The sequence below is a fragment of the Equus caballus genome, chromosome 1 (assembly GCF_041296265.1).
Source record: "Equus caballus isolate H_3958 breed thoroughbred chromosome 1, TB-T2T, whole genome shotgun sequence".
NCBI classification, from domain to species: domain Eukaryota; kingdom Metazoa; phylum Chordata; class Mammalia; order Perissodactyla; family Equidae; genus Equus; species Equus caballus.
This window is the reverse complement of record NC_091684.1, coordinates 119,925,570-119,947,817: the sequence shown is the minus strand read 5'-3', so window position 1 is coordinate 119,947,817 and position 22,248 is coordinate 119,925,570. Positions and strand designations below refer to the sequence as shown.

Genomic DNA, 22,248 nt, shown 5'->3' with positions numbered 1-22,248 from the left:
GGCTTATAAGAATCATGTCAAATGTTTTACCTACAGTCACTGGCTTATATTTTATGATGAAGGAAGATAGTTCCACCTGCCCCACCCCCCTTTTAATTGGTAGCTTGAGTTAAAGTAATCTTATATTTTAAGAAAACTAGTAGAAAATTAAAGGATATTTGAAATGCATGGTCTTTTTGGGAAGGTGTGATTTCATGCAAAAGCTGAAGTGGTTAAACTTTTTAGTGGACATCATTAAGATTGTCAAAATATTGACTTTATATTTCTGAATAAGATTGATGAAAGGAAGATGAGTATTTGTCCAAAGGACAAGTGTAGTCTGGGCAGTTTTTGTAAAAGTAAAATAGTTCTCTTCATGTATCTGTGTCAGCAGTGACATCACCAGGGAAAATTCCAGATGATCATGTAATTCTGTACATTCTTTTTATATACAAATGTAATTTTAATCAACTATTTTTTAAGACCTCATAAAAGGATAGAAGAAAAACAAAGAGATCCTGTCTCATATTAGCCCCTTACGGGTTAGTGACCACACATCGACTGACCTACTGAGTCGCGTATTCTCCCACTCTTTAAAGAATAAACATAAGTCACTTTCATGTTTATAATGAAAGATGCATTCTCCTCAGCATGGTCTGGACAGGGATCTTACAAATTATTAATTGTACTGGTCTTTTACATTTTCGTGACCTCAAAACATATGGTAGTAGTTTAAATAATCTGTATAATAAAAGTATATTCTAGTATCACTATATTGCAAATACATTAAGATGTAGGAACAATACATAGGATCTACAGATGCATGTGGTAAAGTACATTTTCACTACTTTAAAAGATACTTACAAACTCCATAGAGATGATATATGAAGGTCACGCTTTGCAGAATGGGTAGCTTTTGTCTTGTACTATATTTACAGAAATTGGATGAGAAAGTATTTGTAACTTAATTTTTCTTATCAAAATTTAACTAACTGTAACTTAGACTTGAGCAGTACAATTAATTTTTTTATTTCTTAATATAAAGAAAATTCACTTATTGTCAAAAAATAAAGTATTATAGATCCTGCACTGTTAGGTGAATGTTCCTTTGGATCATCAAGCTACAGACTGTGATCATCAGGGTTGTCTTCGACAAGATCCTCAACCAGAGTTGCAAGAGAGTAGCTGAAATGAATGTTTCAAGAGGTGCAAGAGCTGTAGGAGAGATTCTTTGATTCCCACTTAAATTTATGATACAGACCAACTCTTGATACTACTTTTTTCTTATAGAAATTACAGATCCATGACTTCTGCAGTAATGTAATGACTTGAGCTCAGCAAATACAGTAAACTTCATTATGCATTTGGTGACCCAATGCCTGCTTTTTCATAGCTTTCTTCATCCATTCCTTGTGGGCATCTTTGGGTTAATAATACTTTAAATAGCGTATTCAGCCCATAGCTCTTCTACTACTACTGGGTTTTCTTGTTTGCATCAATTAGTTCTTTGTATCTTGTTAAATATAGCTGTTGATAAAAATTGACAATTCATACTTAAAATATTCAGGAACGCTTTTATATTACATCCTTCAGATTCCTCCTCCTTTGACAAGTACTTCATAGACATAACACTTCGCCAAAGTTTTGTTAAGATTTCTCATAGGGTAACATCCTTTAATATCCTTCCATGCTGTTGCAGAAGCATAAACTGCATCTTTAAGATCAAAGGAAGCCTGAAATTTCCACACACTACAGTCAGAATTCATTAATTTGTGAGTGAAAGATGCCCAATAATCCACTCTTGAACTTCTGGATGACACCTTGATTCATTGGCTGGATTAAAGAAGTCCTTTTTGCAGGCAGGTAGGTGACAAAGCTGTTTCCACAAATAAGATCTGAAGTTAGCAGATGTCCCCTGCAGTTATCTAGCAAAAGAATCTTTTAGATGGCCTTGGACATTCTGAGGTTTTCTTTCATATTTGGCATCACTCGAGTAAAAAACCATCTCTGAAAAGCTCACCGGTCATCCAGGTTCTCTGAGGATCCTAAAGTAGAGGGAGACGCATGTCACACAGGCTTTGGAACTTGTCTGTGCGCTGACACCACAGGAGGCACTGGCACAAACAAGAACAGTGGTTCTATTTTCTCTCTTTTAACTTGACAGAGTCCGCAATGTCCCAAAAGTACAGATTCATCTTTGTTATAAAATTGATGTCAGATTATGCTGCTGACAATTTCAAAGAATTGAAAACCACCTGAAGTTATCTGCAGCCTCAGTGTTAGCAGCTCTCCTCCGTGACAGACACTGTGCTGGCACGTGCTGTGATGCAATCTGAAGTTGTAATGTAGACTCCCAGCAGGAAAATGTACATTGCAGTGAAGTGTACTTCGTAATGTTTTCCTTTTTGTTAAAGTAGGTCTTGGTATTAGATTTTCCTTTAAATGCTTATTTGAAAACCACTTACAAAAGTACTCAGTCCATTTGAAACAGTTTAGAAATTTTTAACGTTTGTTGCTTGTCAGTTCTTTTAAGCTTCTCAGTGTAGCTATAAATGGTTGTGATTGATCCTTCTGTCTCTTGAATACTAGTGGTTCCTAAGCAACCTCGTGCATCAGAAGCCCTGGAGGAGCTTTTAGACGCGCAGCCATGCTGGCTCCGCCCCAGGCCCACAGAGCCCAGATCTCCCATTTAGAGCCACTCTGTTGGCTTACGTCTGTTGAACTTCTTAATGATCACAGTTCTGGTTTTATCTTCTTCACCCTTCTTTATGACTTCTAATTTCTGCAATATTGTCTGAGTGATAGGCTTTTTTTCCACATGTTGACCACTTTTATTGTCTTTGCCTTGCTTGAGGCCATTCTGAATATGGATGGGGCTAATTAAATGGAAACTCAGATAATTTCAAAACAGTCTAAGATAAGACTTCTGAACTGTATCACAGAAGACAGCCAAGGGCAGGAGCACTCAGTATCTCATTTCACTTAAGTTGGCTGAGGAGCTATGTCCCAAAACCTCAGTCAGGTAACTGTCAGGGGAGCCAGATCTTTCTAAGATGACTGGCTTTGTCAGTCTGTTGCTATGACCTCTATTAGTGATCCACCTGTAGAGCAGGCCACAGGCATCAAGGCCCTGGGACTTTCTGGAAAGCAGTAGAATTTCCAGACTCAAATGCCAAATTGAGTACCTGTTCCACATTCCATAAGTTCTCACTGAAGAAGATGTAGAACATAAAAAAGACCTAGTCCTGGTTGTTGAGAAATGGATAGGTTTTGAACAAGCAAAACCTATAAAATAACAAACAGTGCAAGATCCTATGGTTGCCACCACTTTATGTTCAGAAAAATTTGTTCTGTTCTTAATTAGATCTTGAGACTCTGTTTTGCCAGAGAAACAATCTCATAAATAGTAGTATATTCTCAACCTAGCTTACTAAGGTCTGTAACTTCAAAACACTAAAAAGTATTCAGTTCTAGACTCTTAGCTCGGGGTATACTGCCAAACCATTTACAATCACACATCACTTAACAACAGGGATACATTCTGAGAAATGCGTCTTTAGGCAATTTCATTATTGTGTGAACATCATAGAGTGTACTTACACAACCCTAGTTGGTATAGACTACTACACACCGAGGCTTTATGCTACTAATCTTATGGGACCACTGTCGTAAATGAGGTCTGTCATTGACAGAAACGTTGTTATGCAGCACATGACTGTACATAGCTCTGTAAAAATTTTGAGTGTGTTCTTTATACTTCTGTTTTGGGGGTTGTTGCCTCATTGTGTGGCAAGGACCTCTGATACAGTGTTGAATGGTAATGATAATAGTGGGCATCGTTTCTGTTCCTGGTTTGAATGAGGATGATGTTTGCTGTGTTTCCGATAAATACACCTTTATCAAGTTAATGAAATTCCCTTTTATTCCTAATTTGCTAATGTTTGTTTTTTTTTTAAAAATCATGAGCAGGTGTTAAAATCTGTCAAATGATTTTCTGCACTTACGACCTGATCTTATGGTGTTTTTTCCCCTTTAATTTGGTCATATGATGAATTACTTAGATTTTCTAATATTGAATAGCTTTCTCTGGTTTTTGGTGCTCTGGAACACTGTGTGTAAAGTGAGAATTGCCTGGAAAGTCCCTAAAGGTTCTACATTCTGGAGATTTACAACTCCCAAGTTCCCAAGCACACCTTCTGGTTGTTATTACCTAGAGAAGACACTGAGATAGAGTGGGGCTCTAGGATATGTGTTTAGAATTAGCATTTTAATTTTTAACAAGCTCAGCTAAAATCAGAATCACTGGCTCATTCTGATGCCACTTAAAGGATAAAATTCAGGGCCGGCCCCATGGCATAGTGGTTAAGTTTGGCATGCTCTGTTTTGGTGGCCTGGGTTCGCAGGTTCAAATCCTGGGTGTGGACCTACACCACTTGTCAGCCATGCTGTGGCAGCAACCCACATATAAAGTGGAGGAAGATTGGCACAGATGTTAGCTCAGGGCTGATCTTCCTAACCAAAAAAAAAAAAGGGTAAAATTCAAAATTCCTAGCATGGCACATAGGACCCTTCATAATCTAGAGTAGCATTGTCCGGTGATGGGGATGTTCTCTCATCTGCATTGTCCAGTGTAGGAGCCACTAGCCACATGTGGCAATTGAGCCCTCAAAATGTGGCTGGTGCAACTGAGGAACTGAATTTTTAATTTAATTTTAATTTAGGTTAAATTTAAATAGCAATGTATGGCTGGCAGTTACTGTTTTGGGCAGCAAAGAGCAAGAGTCTAGGCCCCTCTAATTTTCCAGCTTCTCTTCCACCAGCCCTTGCATCCCTAATGCTCTAGCTGTATTTAATTACTTGATATTATACAATTATACCATGTTTCTTATGTTCTGCTCCACCCAGCAATGTGGTCAAGTCATGAGGCCTTTCCTGCCGCAGCCTCTGTCTCCAGTGAGAGCTCAGGACTTCTTCCTCTGGGTTCTCCTTGCACTTATACATCCAGCACACTGTGACCAGTGCTGAGCTTACCCTCCACCATCTTGTTAACACTTTCAGGACAGAGATAAAATGTTACTCATTTTTTAATTTTCGGGCCTTGGCACTTGGTCGGTTCTCAGAGAATACATGTCTTACACCAGGTGTTAATAAATAGTCTGTAGGAATGGGCATGGTATGTTCATGGGACAGTGAAGGATTTTTCATGGCTACAGGGGAGATTAGGAGTTAGAGAATAATAAGATAGAAAGGTCAGGACTTTTTTAAGAGAAGCCATTTAAGTTTGCTTGATTCAGTTGGAAAATGAGCATGATTGGAAGTTTAACACAAGAGTATAGCATCCTGAAAGCTTGTTTTCAGGAAATGTGTCTGTGGCAAGCGGCAGGCTGGCTTGAGTGCAGCAGCGCATCATGTCAGGGGGTCAGCTGGAGACTTGCCGCATGTGCAGCCTGCAGCAGTGAGACACCAGACCAGGAAAGATTGTGCCACCTGTCACCCCAGATTGCCAGGGTAGATCCAGCTGACTTTTGGGATGCCTTCTTTCTCTCTGGTCACTCTGCAGGCCCTCCTGAGGCTGTGGGCATGCTCCCAGAGGATAGCTGCATTTCTCAATAAGAGAAGGCTTCTTGCTAAGGAAATTCAAGTGAGGCCTTCTCTGCTGAGATCTCCACATGGGACTGGTATTCTGGTGGAGTACAAGGAACGCTTGTGAGCTTATCCAAGGAAAATTGAGTAGATAGAGGAAGCCAAGAATTTTATAATGAGCCACAGAAAAGGGTTGAGAAGTCAATATTGGAAAGATGAAAGATTTGGACAGCTTGAGGACAGAGATGATTGTTGGGTGCATTCATTTTTCCAGGCAAAATGTGGAGAAAATTAGCAGTGACTTGAATTTACCCCACAGTTTTGGGCAGGGGGAGGAGGGAAACTCATGATTGGTTTCCATAGAGCAGTAGGGATAGAAAATTGAAAGTTAAGGAGAAAGTAAATGGAGAGGAAATATGGGCAGCAGGCACCATTCATCATTTGGGAAGAGGGTGAGTAAAAGGAAATAGGGAAAATGTATAGTGTAGTAGCTAGAGTGGTCCAGAGTGATCAAATGAAAGTCTTTGCAAAATCAAATTGACCTGTTTGTGTTTGAAGGCATTGGAGATGGAGCCAGTAGAAGGACAGGAAAATCAAAGGTGCTGAAGTATTTGGGAAAAAGCTGGGTAAAGACCAGACAAAATGAGTTCTCCTCAGAGAAGAGGAGGGTTGCGTTTTTCTCAGGACTTCTTTAAAGAGCAAGATGATCCTGGAGAGACCTGGAAGGAAGATAGGGAGGAGATACCACATCAGAGTATATTTGTGACAGGAGACACGGAAAGAGGAGAAGGAAGGTTGGATGAAGTGTAATTGTTAAAACAAAATTAATTATATTGCTTTTTCTTGTAGCCAACAAAATTAATGGAATACCCTCGGGAGGTGGCAGTGGAGCTGCTGGTGGAAGCAGCCAGAAAACTCCACTCTTTGAAACTTACTCAGACTGGGACAGGGAAATCAAGAGGACAGGTGCTTCCGGATGGAGAGTGTGTTCTGTTAACGAGGGTTACATGATATCCACTTGGTAAGTCCAATTTTGACAATGCTGTTTATAGCTGGGAGTGACGTCTTATGAATAATAATCAAACTCTGCTGTCATTGATGACTTTCAAGTTACAGTTAATAGAATATTTGTTTTTAACAATGCTTTAATGAGTATTTTATTTTAAACATATGGGCTTTTTAACATAATCACAATAGGAAATTGACAATAATTCTGTACTATCATCAGTAATCCAGTCAGTATTTGCATTTGTATCTTGTAAATGTCTTTTAGAGTTGGTTTGTTCAGATCAGGATCACATTGAACTTGCTTGATCTATCTCTTAGGCCTTTTAATCAATGACAGTCTCCTCCCACCCCGTTTTCTTTACCTGCCATTTATTTGTTGACCAAACCAGGTCATTCATTCTGTAGAATTTTCCACATTCTAGATATTGCTGATTTTATCCCCATGATGTGGGGATAAAACACATTTTATCCTTCAGTGTGTTCCTGTGTCTCCTGTATTTCCTATAAAATGTTCGTTAGCTCTAGAGGCTTAATTAATTAATTAGATTCAGGTTCTGGGTTTTGGACACGTATGCTTCATTAGGTGGCACTGTGTACCTCCTGTTGCATCACATGGGATCTCGGCATCTTTGCAATGCTAATTGACCAGTGGGCCCAGCAGCAGTCAGCCTGACCCATCCAGTACCAAGTTCCCCTTATATGTAATGGATTTAGCTGCCAGAAATGGTTTTCATTAAGAGTGAGGTTTGTTGCCCAGATCATTATTTCATTAAGGATTGCTGTTGGTCCTGTTCTGATTCTGTCATTCTTTCTGCTTTCTATCAAACTTTTCTCTCATCAGCTCTTTAGTACTCTGAAATACAGTTCATACAAGAAGGGCAATATAAATGTTTACCTTTTTTCCTTTATTTAGCCAATTTTCAGAATAATGAGCTGGTTCCCTAGAATCCTCCGAAGAGTGCCCTGAAAATTGTTTTTAAATTTGTTTAATATCATTTAGTACTCATGGATTTTTTAGAATGCTTTATTTTAATGTCGTTAAGGTCTGTATTAGTCCTTGCAGGTAAGCAGTGTTTTAAAACAAAACCATACCCTGTTATTACTGGTTGATCCAGTACCAGGAACTTCTGGGATTACAGTTCTGGGGAAGGTGCTTCGGAGCATGCAACTTGGGTCTTCTGCCCCCCTTGAATTTAAACTTTGTGGCCAGCATGCTCTGGTATGTTACAGTTTGAGAAGCACAAGACAGGGGCTGGCTGGGCCTGCTTCTGTTCACCTGCCTGGCAATGTGGAGGAAAGAGAGAAAGGAGATGTCTTCAGGTGCAGTGAGCTTGCCCACCTTAATTGTTGTCTAATCAACGTCCGAGGGTCTGCCTGTCTTTTGGGGGTGGGGAAGGATAGAAGAGGGAGATAAGAAGGGAGCTAAAACTTCTTGGTAGATTTGTGGTTTTGGTTTTGTGTGCCTGATATCTCCTAACCCATAGCCTGTTAAGAGAACAAAAGTGAGTGTATTTTCAGAAACTACATACTTGTTTGATTAATAGTCATCCTGGACAATATTTCAGACATCTCATTTGAATTTTTCCTCCGCTATAAATATAAATTTTGTGGTAATTGACCATATCACACATGTTTTAGACTGAGATATGTAGGATCATCAGTGTCCTCCATGGTTTCTGTCATATGGCTACTAAGAGGGGTGCACATTCGATGGGGATAAATGTGTTTCATTATATATGGGCTCTACAGAGCACACTTATCCTGCTTAAAGTATGGGACTCTCATGTTATGATTTGTTTTTTCCCCTCCAGCCTTCCAGAATATTTTGTAGTGCCAAGTTCTTTAGCAGACCAAGATCTAAAGATATTTTCCCATTCTTTTGTTGGAAGACGGATGCCAGTAAGTGATAACTGTCAGATTTCATTAATACTGATGTCCATTTTTCTGCCCAGCTAAGTAAAGGTTCTACTTCTCTCCTAGCTCTGGTGCTGGAGCCACTCTAATGGCAGTGCTCTTGTGCGAATGGCCCTGATAAAAGACATGCTGCAACAGAGGAAAATCGAGCAGAGGTAATCAAGAAATGGTCATTGTTACTTTGGACATTTTTAATTGTCATAAATAACTATAGTGGACTCCTAATTGAAAATAGTTGGAAAATGGCGTAGTCTTATTAGCTAGTTATTCACCATATATTCTGTACAAGAATTACCATTTTGAAAAGAATGTGAATATATTAAAATTAACATTTAAGTTATACTAAATAGAATTCTTTGGCTTATAAGACACTTGAGGATCCTACATCACTGACATCTGGCTTTAATGTTGCCTTTAAGGTACTTTCAAACTGCACAGATTTCCAGTTGGGACACTTCAGGATTAAATCAGACTTTTCTTATAGTTCTTAGGTCTGCACAGTCACAGTTGTTCAAACAGTGGTTTTAATTAGCCACCACAAATAAATTTGGCATCATCTGCTAAAGTCACCAGTAACCTCCACGTCACAAAAGTAGGAGGCATTTCTCAGTCTTCCTCATCACAGTGGGCATGACAGTTGGTCATTCTTTCCTTAAAGTCCTTGGGGCCCTCACCTTCTGCTCTTCTCCCTTCTCCTCTTTGCTGGCACTCTCTGCCCTCTGCAGGCCCATCCTCCTCTCTCCACACGTTACACACAGTTTGTCTAAGGCAACTTCCTCTTCCCATTCTGTTTTACCTAAAGAAGTTCACTTATGGCTGGGGCTTTAGTGACCATCAGATTTATATCTCCAATCTAATTTCACATCTTCCACATGGAAGTCTCAAAGGCCCCTTAAACTTGTTGTGTTCAAAACCAGCTCAAGCATATGGACACCACACCCTGTCCCAGCCTGCTCTCAGAAACCTGGAGTTAGCCTTGGTATCTTCTCTTTCACTCCTTCCCTGTGTCCAATCCATCATCAAATTCTTATCTTTTCAGAAATCTTACAAACCCATATACATCCAGCCCAGCTCTACCCCATGATTGTGTTGTAGAGTGCCCTCATTTCTTCCTTCCACGTATCGTCTAGTACCATGCCCAGTCCCTCCTAGGCTCTAGCTGCCCTGGACTTTCCCTAGTCTTTAATATCTCCTGGCATTTGCCTGTGCTGCTGCCCTTCTTCAAGCTCATCCACAAGCACTGTTCACCTCACCTACATGGTAATCACTCATTCTTTATATCTCAATTCAAACATCACTTCCTTAAGATAAGCCTTTCCTCACCTCCCAAATTAGATCAGGCCTCCAGTTAGGCATTCTCTGTGGCTCTCTAATTTTCCTTGGTAAGACTTATTTCCGTTTTTAATTGTGTATGTATGTTACAGTTTGATTACTGCCAGTCTTTCTTACTAGACTGAGCTCTGTGAGGTGAAGGGACTGTGTCTGTTTTGCATACTATTGTATATTCAACACCCAGGAAATACCTGTGATATTGAATATTTATCCAATACTTGTTAAATAAATGAGGAACAAAGGATCAGATCTTAGAAAACATGCTCAGAGAGCCTCAGAAATTGTATATCACAGTCTGTTATTGATACAGCCAGGTCTTAGGGTTTTTCCCACAGTTCCATTACTATGCAAGCCACATTTGCTGAAGCAAATAACTGTGAAGTGACCCTCAAATGAATGACCCTTCATTTCTCCAGAAAGCAGGGTGACCACAGTTTGCAGAATTCCATATTCTCTGGGAATTTTAATTTTGCCTTAATCACTTAGAAATTAACTGTCTGTTCTGTCATACTCCAAGCCTTGTTTTCATTAACACGCCTGCTCATTAAGTGCCCAGTTAGGAATGTTGCTGTTACAGGGAAGATTGCAACACTGTTGGATGAGAGTTAGTTATAAAACCTTATAACCGTTGGCAGTTTTCACATTTAATTTATTAAGCTAACAATTATTTTCATTCCTTTTATTTTTTTCAGCTATCCTATTCTTCATAAATTAGGACAGCTTCTCTTTGTTGTCTCACCTTATCTCTACCCCTTTTCCCTCAAGACATGTCATCTCAGCCCCACTGGCCCTCTCTAGGTTTCTCCAACAGCCAGGCTTATACAACTGTCCCTCTGCCTAGAACACTTTCCCCAGATCTTCTCATGGCTGCTTGTCATTTGGGTTTCAGCTTCAGTATCCTTTTCACAGAGGGGTCTTTTTTCTGACCACGTGACCTGAACTCGCCTGCATTCAGTCGGTGACATCACCCATGGCATTCACCACAGCCTGTTATTTTCTCATTTACCCCATCACTACCAAGAATGTAAACCCAAAAGAGGCACACTTGGCCTGTCTTGTTCGTTCTGTATCCCCAGCTTTTAGAGTAGTACCATGGCTCATAGTAGGTGTTCAAAAAATCTGTGTTGAATAAATTAATGAATGGTGACTAAAGGATTTTGTCTTTATTAGGATTTGTAATGCAGTAACTAAAAGTCATCCACAAAGAAGTGACGTTTACAAATCAGATTTGGATAAGACCTTGCCCAATATCCAAGAAGTGCAGGCGGCTTTTGTAAAACTTAAGCAACTATGCGTTAATGGTAATTTCATATTTACTTTATAGATATGTATGTAATGAATGGAGGATACAGCATTGTATGAAGCATGCAGAAAAAGCGATATTCCTTAAAAATATAGAAATAGATATATGTAAGTAGAGGCACATTGAAATGTTTGTACAAATTATTGTATGAGAATGTCAAAAGCTCTTAGAAAATGAAGTTGAAACTACTTTTTGTTTTGGAGGAAAAAGTGAACCAATTACATCACTTTCAAATCATAAAAGGTATGGTAGGATACTTTTATAAAACTGTCTGCTAAGTAGAACGTTGTACTACCTTGCAGACAAACACACTAAGATTTTTATGTGTACTGTTATACTTTGAGATACGTGACTTGACCTGGATTTCGAACAGAGCTCTATTGTAATCTGTGCAGCCTCAGAGCTCTGATACGTCTCTTGGAGCAAATGCTTGGCAGGTGTTTTCGATGTGCCCTGGAGGGAAGACTCACCAAAGCGTCTTTGGTGTAAAGTGGATTCTCCTTGAAGTATACGCAGAGAGAGCCCCTAGTCACCCAAGGGACCTGAGCGGCAGCCATTGCAGCAGGTCTGGAATGGTGAATGGGCACTTGCCTGGAAAGAGAGCTGGGGAGGGGCAGGTGTAAGAAAAAATACAGTGACATGAGTGGTTATCAGCCGTCCGGTAAGTGGAATATGACTGAAGCATGGGGTTTGTGAGTTGAGTGGCACCTTGAGATGGGCCAGGACATGACCGGACAAGGCAGTGCAAGCCCTGTCAGGAAAGTGCCCTCATTCCTGCAGTGGTCAGCCACCAAGGCCACGTAAACTATGTGCTGGGGGCAGCAGGGGAGTGGGAGAGAAGCAAGAGGGCAAGGCTTTTGCAGTAAGGAAGCCGTGAGGAGGGAAGGCCAGAATCAAGGTGTGGGCTGACCAGGAAGGCTGGAATCACTAACTTTTAGAAGGCAGAGGTGGTCACACTCTCCCAAGATTTCTGGGAAAGCTAGAGAGGAGATGGAGGCCGGGGGAATGCTTTGTTTTGTTTTTTGTAGAATTGTAACATGTCTTCTTAGATGTTTATATTATTAAATGAAAATACATTACACTTCCTTAAAGCCAACTTTTAAATATTAAAAACTGTGATGTATCACTTAACTTTCATATTCATCGTGTAAACTTAAGCTTAAAAAGCCTAAATGTGTGTGCGTGCACATGCGTTTTATAACATATGTGTGTATATATAATTACCGTATTTATTACAGGGCACATTGAAAGCACCTGGTAATCACCTGGTTTGCTCAAGCAGATGTGTTAGAACTCTGAGGCCACACAGATTACAACATGGCTCTGTTCAAAATGTGTGCGTTTGTGTAATAATTACCATATTTATTACAGAGCCATTTGAGGAAACTGAAGAGAAATGGTTATCTTCACTGGAAAATACTCGGTGGTTGGAATATGTAAGGTTTGTACAACTGCTTCCCTTTTTTTCTGTAACTTTTTATTTTGAAATAATTATAGATTCACAGGACGTACCCCTGGTGGTAATATCTTATACAGCTAGAATATGGTATCACAACCAGGAAATTAACAGTGGTACAGTGTACAGGCCTTATTCAGATTTCCCCAGTTTATACCTACTTCGTCTGTGTGGGGTGAGTGGGGGTGCTTCTGTGTACTTTTATCACATGTATAGATTTGTGTAACCACCAGCACAGTCAAGATCCAGAACTGCTCCATCACAAGGCTCCTTTGTGCTGCCCCTTTAAGGTTGCTCCCCCAACACCCCCCCTGCAACCACTGATCTCTTCTCCATCTCTGTAGTTTTGTGGTTTCAAGAATGTCATGTAAATCAATTCCTTCCTTTTTATAAAAGGTTAATAAATTTCCCTGATTTAAAATCAAAATATATTCTGTTGAAGAATCATATAAATACTAAAGAAATTCTTAAAGGTTATTGATATTACAAACATGTATAGTGATAGGTTAGATTTGTTTGATTTTAAGTACTACTGAAAAAATATTTGTAGTGCAAATTTGACTTTTATAACAGTATTTTTCCCTTTCTTTTTTCAGGGCATTTCTTAAACAATCAGCAGAACTTGTATACGTACTAGAAAGGAAGCATCTCTCTGTAGTCCTACAAGGTAATTTCATTACTGAAAGCACTGGTCACCATGCCACCCAGCTTGGTGACTGATGTCCATGGTCAAGTAAATTACGTTCATCTTAGCCATCTCTTATTTACTACAATACTGCCAAGCACACTGCAGATTTCACACATCATTAGAGTAAATCAGTGGCACAAAGCCTGCAAATAGAAGAACAGAAAAGAGTCCAGTGTTCTCCCTGTATTAATCTTCTCTATGTTATGAAGAAGGTGGGTCACAGCCCTTACTGGATTCATACAAAGTGTTCATCTTGGCAGAGCATCCTCTCTCTAACCTTGCTATCTTTCTAATGCATACAAATTTTAGTGTAAGTGCCTCTGGCTCATGCTAGATTATGACTAAAGAAACAGTTTGGTATCAAGAAATTGACTGAATTGAATAGCCAATAATATGAATTTTGCTTAATGTTTGGTAGGAATAAACTACAATATAAAAATCTTTCAGTTAAGCAAAAGATAATTGTCTATTAAATAACTTTATAGCAAATAGAATTTCTAAGCTTGCAGATAAAGTTTAATAACCCACAATCTACCTGATTTTGTAATATATTCGCACTGTATAGTTTATGAATATGCTATGCTACTGAAGCGTACAGAAGTAGTTTTACCAGCTGTCATATTTAACTGACTTTAACAAAGTAAAGATATTCACAACCCTCAGGGGAAAAAGAAAATAATAGTAATCCACTATTTCAGGTAATCCCTAATTGATGTAATTAGAGTGTATTTAGTTTGCAAATGCACTTGGAAGTGGAGCCCAGCAATAATCTCTCCTCTCAACCAGTGCGCATGCTCGTGCTATTGCAGAATCCTACTTAGCACATTTCTTCGTGCATTTGTTGTAAAATAAAAGGCCTCAGAAGAGATACTGAGCCTGCATTATACTAACACTTTTTTTTTAGAATGTGTTTTTTAAACAGTTTATTGAGGTGTAATTTACATGTTATGAAATTCACCCATTCTGAATGTGCGATTCAGTACTTTTTAGTAAATATGCAAAGTCCAGTTTTAGAAATTTTTCTTCATCCCCAAAAGATTCTGTGTGTCCCAGCCCCAGGCCACCACTAATTCTGCTTTCTGTCTAGATTTGCTTTTTCTGGCTGTTTCACAGAGATGGAATCATATGATATATGGTCTTTGCGTCTGGCTTCTTTCATTTAAAATGCATGTTTTTTTGTTTTGCTTTTTTCCCCCTTTCTGGTTTGTTGGTTTGGTTTTTTTGAGGTAACTGGTTTATAACATAGTATACATGTTTTTGAGGTTCATTCATATAACATGTATCAGTAGTTCCTTTTTATTTCTGAATAGTCTTCCATTTGTTTGTGAACACAGTTTATCCATCTATCTGTTGATGGACACTTGGATAGTTTCTACTTTTTGGCTATTACAAATTATGCTCCTGTGAAGATTCACACAGAAGTCTTTGTGGGGACATATGTTTTTATTTCTTTTGAGTAGATACATAGAAGCAGAATTACTCAGTGATAGGGGAAATTTATGTTCAGCTTTGTAAGAAACTGCCAAACTGTGTTCTAAAGTGCTGTACCACATTTCCCTTCCCCTCAGCTGTGAATGAGGATTCCTTTTGCCATATCCTAAGCGCCACTGCTCTTGTCTGTCTTTAGGACCATAGTCCTTCTAGTAGGTGTCAAGTGGGAGTCCATTGTAGTTTTCATTTGCATTTCATCTGCTTCTTGGCCATTAATGTATTGTCTTTGATGAAATATCAGTTCTTTTGCCCATTCTTCAATTAGGTTGTTCATCTTATTATGAGTTCTAAGAATTCTTTACATATTCTAGATACAGCTTCTTTATATAATTTGCAAATATTTTCTCCTAGTCTATGGCTTATCTTCCAAGTTTCTTAATGACTTTTGAAGAACAAATTTTTACATTTTGATAAGTCTAATTTATCCATTTATTTTTTTCTTTCGTGAATCATGTTTTTGGTGTCCTATCTAAGAACTGTTTGCCTAATTCAAAGTCATGAAGACTTTCTGGTGTGTTTTATTCTGTAAAAGTTTTTTTTTAAAGATTTTTATTTTTTTTTTTTTCCTTTTTCTCCCCAACGCCCCCCGGTACATAGTTGTGTATTCTTCGTTGTGGGTTCTTCTAGTTGTGGCATGTGGGACGCTGCCTCAGCGTGGTCTGATGAGCAGTGCCATGTCCGTGCCCAGGATTCGAACCAACGAAACACTGGGCCGCCTGCAGCGGAGCGCACAGACTTAACCACTCGGCCACGGGGCCAGCCCCTCTTTTTTTTTTTTTTAAAGATTTTTATTTTTTTCTGTAAAAGTTTTATAGTTTTAGCTCTTACATTTCAGTCTGTGATCCATTATGAATGAATTGTTGTGTATGTTGTTAGGTAAAGGTCTAAATTCATCTTTTTTGTGTGTGTTTGTTGAATTGTCCCAGGACTGTTTGTTGGAAAGAATATCCTCTTCTTTCTCTATTGCTGTGCCTTGTCATCTTTGTCAAAAGTCAGTTGACTGACTATAAATGTTAAGGGTTTGTTTTTAGAGTCTCAGTTTTATTCCATTGATCTTTATGTCTATCCTGTGCTGCTACCACATTATCTTGAGTATTGTAGCTTTAGAGTAAGTTTTGGAATTGAGACATGTAAGCTCTCCAGCTTTGTTTTCAAAATTATTTTGTCTGTTCTGGGTCCTTTGCATTTCTGTATAGCTTTTAGGATCAGCAAAATAGCCAACTGGGATTTTGATAGGCATATGTTGAACCCACAGATCAATTTGGGAGCATGCCATCTTAACCATATTGAATCTGCCAATCCATGGAATGAATGTCTTCCCATTTATTTGGATTTTTTTTTCATTTTGTTAGCAATGTTTTATAGTTTTTAGTGTACAAATTTTGCACTTAGTAAATCTCTTCTTTAACTATTTTATTTTTGGTGCTATTGTGAATACAGTTCTCTTAATTTCATTTTCGGGTTTATTGTGTACTCAGATTGTTGTGTATAGAATTCCTGCGACCTTACTGAACTCATTTATTATCTCTAGTAATTATTTTGTGGCTTCCTTAGGAATTCTGATACGCAGCAGCGTGTAGTGTGCAAATACGGTGACTGCCTTTTCCTTTCTGATGTGGATGCCTTTGATTTCATTTTCTTGCCTTGTTTCCCTGGCTAGAGTTTCCAGTACAATGTGGAATAGAAGTGGCAAGAGCAAACATCCTGTCTTGTTTCTGATCTTAGGGAGAACGTGTCCAGTCTTTCACTAATAAGAATGATGTTAGTTGTAAGTTTTTGTAAATCCCTCTTATCAGGTTGAAGTTCCTTTCTGTTCCTAGTTTACTAAGAGTTTTTATTCAGGATGAACATTGGAGTTTCATCACACAAATGCTTTTTAATGCATCTAATGAGATGATCATGTTACTTCTGTCCGTTATTTTATTAATATGGTGTGTTATTTTAATTGATTGTCAGATATTAAACCAACCTTGCACTTCTGGGATAAATTCTTGCATTCCTGAGATAAATTGGTTTGCTCATATTTTGTTGATGATTTTTACATCTAATCATATTTTGTTGATGATTTTTACATCTAATCATAAGGGATATTGGTTGGCAATTTTTCTCTGATTTCTTTGGCTGGCTTTTATTCCAGGGTATTATTGGCTTTGTTGAAACGACACCAGCTATAAAAGATGGGAGGGAAATGTGTGCCACCTTTTCAGATGGTGGTGGACAATCCCATTCCTTTCCTTCACCTCTGAGTCACCATGTGGAGTTGTCAGTAGAAAGATTGTTATATTTAATATCCTCGAGAAAACAGAAATAGAATTGGCCTCTTAAAAGATTTCTACAACAAACCATTGAAATTTTAAAACCATTGCAATAGAAAGTTGTGCTTCTGTTATCTGGAAAATATTGGTATATGAAAGGCCATCTCCGTTAAACACTAATTTAATTGATCTAAAAGTCTATAATATTTTAGAGTTGTTGGAATCCAATGAAATTTTCTAACATAGATTATTTTGAAGGCAGCCTAGGCATAGAATACTGAATTACCTACTTTGCCTTTCCTTCCCTTTCTCTCTTAGCATTTTTCTGTATAGTAATCATTTTCTTTCCATTTTGTTGACAGAGGAGGAAGGAAGAGACTTGAGCTGTATTGTAGCTTCTCTTGTTCAAGTGATGCTGGATCCCTATTTTAGGACAATTACTGGATTTCAGAGTTTGATACAGAAGGAGTGGGTCATGGCAGGATATCAGTTCCTAGACAGATGCAACCACTTAAAGAGATCGGAGAAAGAGGTAACAAAATCTTAATGCTTATTAGCAAGCTTTAAGTGTGCACAAGATAAAATTTGTGTCACTATGTGAAGAGATGTTCCGTCTGTGAAGAGATGAGGCGGCTTTTTAAATACTGCATTTAGTACATCTTAGCTTCCTTAATCTAAGACTAACTAGTGGATTAGAGTCCTAACTGATGGATTTATGAAGATTATCTTAAATATAGGTAAAATTCTAACAAATTGTCATTGAATTTCTCTAAGTTGACAAGTGCCTGAAGAAATGCTGCATCAACTCTTCTGCAAAGCAGATAACGAGCACATTGGATATTTTGAAAAATCAGCTTTGGACTATCACATTTTCTTAGAATGAGGCAAATGTGTTAAGAACAGAAAGTTGGGAAGGACATCTTTGTAACGGCTGTGGCGTTAGTGGCTGCCTTGGCTCCATAGTTAAACTGTAAAAGACCTTGCAAGCATCTTACAGACAGGGTTGTTTCAGAGAACACAGTTTGACTTGGGGTATCCCATGTTTAATAACAAACTATGTTATCTGAGGAAATCTCAACAGTGAATATGTCACTTTTAAAATGCTAGGATTGCTTGGGATGCACTGGGCAAGCTACAGTAGCTGCATGTCACCTAGGGGCTGATGCCAACTGTTGTCTGAAATTCCAAGAAGTTTTCTGGATGCTGAGCTTGCAGGGTCAACCAAAAACTAATTATAGAAATTGGTTTTTGGTTTGGGATTTTCTTTTTTATGTTATAAAGAATTGTTTCCAGAATAGGCTTAAACATATTTTATTGTTCCCCATTCATACATCGACAACCTGCGCATCTGTTTACTTTGCCTTTCAACTTGATATACTAATTAGGCAAGTAAGGGTTGCCATGTTTACCATAGTCGGACATGCTTTCTGGGTCTGACATAAGCTCTGTTTAATCTGTTCACATATCCTGAGCTCAACTCAGGAGCCAAGTGCTTCAGGCTTAGATGTTTTCTTATTAATCACTTCTTTACTATCAGGGATAAATTTGGAAATAAATGTGAACAACTGAAGGACATTAAATAATCCCATTTTCTATTTGTATTTGCCAGTCTCCCTTGTTTTTGCTCTTCCTGGATGCCACGTGGCAGCTGTTAGAACAGTACCCAGCAGCTTTCGAGTTCTCGGAGACCTACTTGGCAGTGCTGTATGACAGCACCCGGATCTCCCTGTTCGGCACTTTCCTATTCAACTCTCCTCACCAGCGGGTGAAGCAGAGCACAGTAAGCGACATTGTGGCCGTACCTTTTTTTTTTTTTTTTTTTTTTTACAACTTTAATGAGATGGAATTGAAGTACTGTTAGCTGTGTATTTAAGTTATAATTTCTGAATGAATGATTTAAAGACTTAAAAATCCAGGAACTTGTTTCATTTGTGTGAATGAGCATTTTATGTATTTTTCTCTGAGGTTCATAATAAACCAGTTTAAAGATGTAAATTATTGTAACCACCTTAAATATTGTGCTCTTGTGTTTATATTTTCACATTTGGGCTGTTCAGATGGGTAATCAAAATATTCTGTTTGAGGACATTTATTTCTTAGGTCAGTAAAATAATAGTTGTACAGAGCAAGATGGTTTTTCTTCAAGAGTTCTATGGAGAAGGAATTTCAGAGATGAAATATAGGCATGGAACTAGACTGGAATTCTCTGTGGGTGCTGGCCAGATATCCTGAGAAGCCCACATGCCACAAGCAGTCACTTTTGGGTAGGATTATCAGTTTCTAGTCACAATTTGTTGACCTAGAAGAAGAATCATGACTAAGGAGGGATTGCAAGCCAAATTTTAACCTAGGTTCTGATTGCCACTGGTCAAACCTTCCAGTACCACAAGTTCTGTCTCAGTCACATTTGAACCAACAACGGGAATAGCCAATAACTGTTGCAGTGCCCATTGAGAGAGTCAACAAGGGCAGCCCTTGTAAGAAGCCTTTGTAAGAAGGAGGTTGCCTTCACGGGGAGCTGTGGAGTCCTCAGCCTTGACAGTAAGGCCCTTGTCCAGGTATTGTGGCCTGGTATAATGTGAGTACCGCCTGGGTCAGGAAACCTGAATCCTGGCCCTATTCTGGGAAAATGTTGAGTCTGGGTTCCTCATCTGTAAAATGGTTCCATCAAACTAACAGTAGTAGCTTTGGCCTCATTGTGTGAGGTGAACACATTTTGTAAACTGTGAAGCATTAGGCAAATTATCCTAAAGAAATGAGTTATTCTAGATTGTGGATGTGAAAGACAATGTGCACTGGACGTTTAAGGAGATGATTTTATTCAGGCTATTGCAGTAGAGAGAACTTCATTAATGAGAAACATCCCAAAGTAGAGGAAAGGGGCTGGGGCTTCCTTATCCAGGCAGGAAGCAGGAGAGCTGAGGGAGGGGAGCAGGTCCTTCCTCTCAGTGCTCAGCCGTCTGGGCAGTGCTGCTCTCGGGGGCGCGTCACAGGGGATTTCAGATTGCGTAAGAGGGGAAGGAGACTTTCTGAGGTATATTCTATGTGTCCCTGAAAGGTTTTACCTCTCCCAGTACTGTGCTGAGACTAGTGGAAGGCTCAGGCGCTCCTGAGGTGTGCGAGACTGTTCCTGATGTAATGGTCTCCGAGTTGCTCCTTTTCATTTTTTGTTCATGTTTTGTGCTTGCTGCTTTGCCACAAGCTGGTCCTTCACATGGTTGTGTTTGCCTGCCCTCTTCTCTCCTCTCACTCCCATCACTGCCCCGGGCACACACCGTGCACACATGCACACAGATGCATGATTTGAGCCTTCAGAATTCACACGAGGCTAGATCACATAGCCTTGTTAGGCGTAGGTGTAAGACGAGAGTACGGAAGCCCCGAGGTCCCGGTGACTGCAGTGTGTTGCGTGGGCACCCGAGCAGAAGACTGTGGAGGCCGGCGGGTGCCCCGGAGACGTGCTCCTCACTCCTGCTTCTTGGCTGGCTTCTGGATGTTTACAAATAGATTTCTAAGCAGGAATAAAAGTCAACAAATATTTTTTTAAAGTATATCATCTGCTTTCCCTGTTCCATGCTTTGTGCTGTATTTTTTTCATTTGGCTTTTTTCAAAAGCTTTTTCTGGCAAATACTAACATGAATCCCTCCCTCCCTCCGTATTTCGTGTTCGTAATTTGATGTGACAGCAGGACTGGAGGTCCTCAGGGCTGCCTCTGCTCTTCCGAGAGGCCTGGCCATTGACCTAAGGGTCCTGATTCTTGGCATGACCGCTGTTCTCAGTCCCTTCCATGTGGCCATAGCCCAGAGGGTGTCTTTCCATTCTGCGGCCACCTCAGATGCTGGCAATCAGATACTGTTTGTGGAAAACCTGATCATCTTCCTTGGGCATAAATGTTTTTAGTTTTCACATGAAAAGAAAGATGACTGTTTCTGTATACTTTCCTAAGGGCCATTAAAACAGATTGGGTGTTATGTTTTACACGATTTCAGCTCTTAACAATACTATTTTCTAAAGTAAATGGATTGTTTTTATCCATGCTTTCATATGATCCATGTTTTCATATGATGAAATTTAAAATAACTAAAAAAATAAATGTATTGGTGCTTAATGAATTAAGTTTTGCTTAGTTGAAATAGAAGGTTCTGTGAACTGCCCCATGGCGTTAGCTTCCCCACTTCCTGCTGGCCCCACGCTGCACCGCCGCCTGGGTACTGCCTGGCAGGGGTGCGGAGATGGCCGCCCGACTGCAGCACTTTTTTCCTAAGAACATGTAGTCTTCGCCTTTTTTCTAATTTCCAAAGAAATTCTTGGTTTTTGTGGAAAATCTGGAGAATACCGAAAGGTACAGAGCAAAAAAATAAGAATCAGTCATTTCCCACCATCCAGAAACTCAGTATTTTGGGGTATTTTCTCCAGAGAACTAATCCGTACAAACTGTCATGGTAGCCTGCTTTTGTCTCTCAACCAAGACGACATTCCTTGTCTACATCGCTGAGGGTGGCTGCAGAGTTGGAGACAGTCTGCTCCTTTGCTCCTCCACATCGAGGCGCTGGGCTGTCACCCTGTAGCTTTGTGCTGCTGGTGTTTGCTGCGGGGAAAGCTGGGTCACCAGGCTTCGTGAACCCGCAGTGGGGCTGGAGGAGGGCTGCAGTGAGCAAGGGGCCCAGCTGCGCCCATGGGTTCCATGATCTTGGCCGAATGCTTGGCCCTCGGGGGAGTTGATTCCTGCCTCCCTGCTTCTAGGCCATGGGCCAGATATTTAAAGGTCACTGGGTAAGTGAAGTGTGGCTCTCCATTTACATAGATGACAGTGTTTTCCACCCAAAGATTGTTTTGCTAATCTGCTTACCAAGTTTCATTCCCAACAGGTAATTGTGTAAATGTATGGTCATGTACTTAAAAAGTAAAATGTTGCAATTATAAAAATAACTTTGGCACTTTAAGACTGTATGGTACCACATTAGTGAAGTTTTACTTCTCCTAGTAACATACTCATTGCCCAGAGGGTCCAGCTGCTTTGGTTTCTTCGGGAAGAAACGCGCTCTCCTCGCTCGTGCCGAGTATGCAGGGTTCCTCTGCTCCGAGTGCCGAGAATGTGTCTTCCCTTGAGGGAGAACGTGCTGCTCTAGTGGGTTTGGAGTTGCTCTAGTTCAGAAATTTAACTTGAATAGTGATGGATGGCTCATCAAAAAAAAATTTCTATGAGAAAATCTTTAGTTTGGCATCTTTTCACAAATG

General features: G+C 39.6%; 1 protein-coding gene across 2 annotated transcripts in view; it reads left to right on the top strand.

The window, feature by feature from the left end:
* The window catches only part of MTMR10 (myotubularin related protein 10), a 49,185-nt gene that overhangs the window by 22,977 nt on the left and 3,960 nt on the right, over positions 1–22,248 (top strand). For both annotated transcript variants that reach the window (XM_001917085.5, XM_023651647.2), the window contains 8 exons: positions 6,412–6,583; positions 8,382–8,469; positions 8,551–8,639; positions 10,987–11,117; positions 12,491–12,560; positions 13,172–13,242; positions 17,372–17,541; positions 18,619–18,789. In XM_001917085.5, the coding sequence (XP_001917120.1) occupies positions 6,412–6,583; positions 8,382–8,469; positions 8,551–8,639; positions 10,987–11,117; positions 12,491–12,560; positions 13,172–13,242; positions 17,372–17,541; positions 18,619–18,789 (962 nt within the window). The remainder of the gene's footprint in view (positions 1–6,411; positions 6,584–8,381; positions 8,470–8,550; positions 8,640–10,986; positions 11,118–12,490; positions 12,561–13,171; positions 13,243–17,371; positions 17,542–18,618; positions 18,790–22,248) is intronic.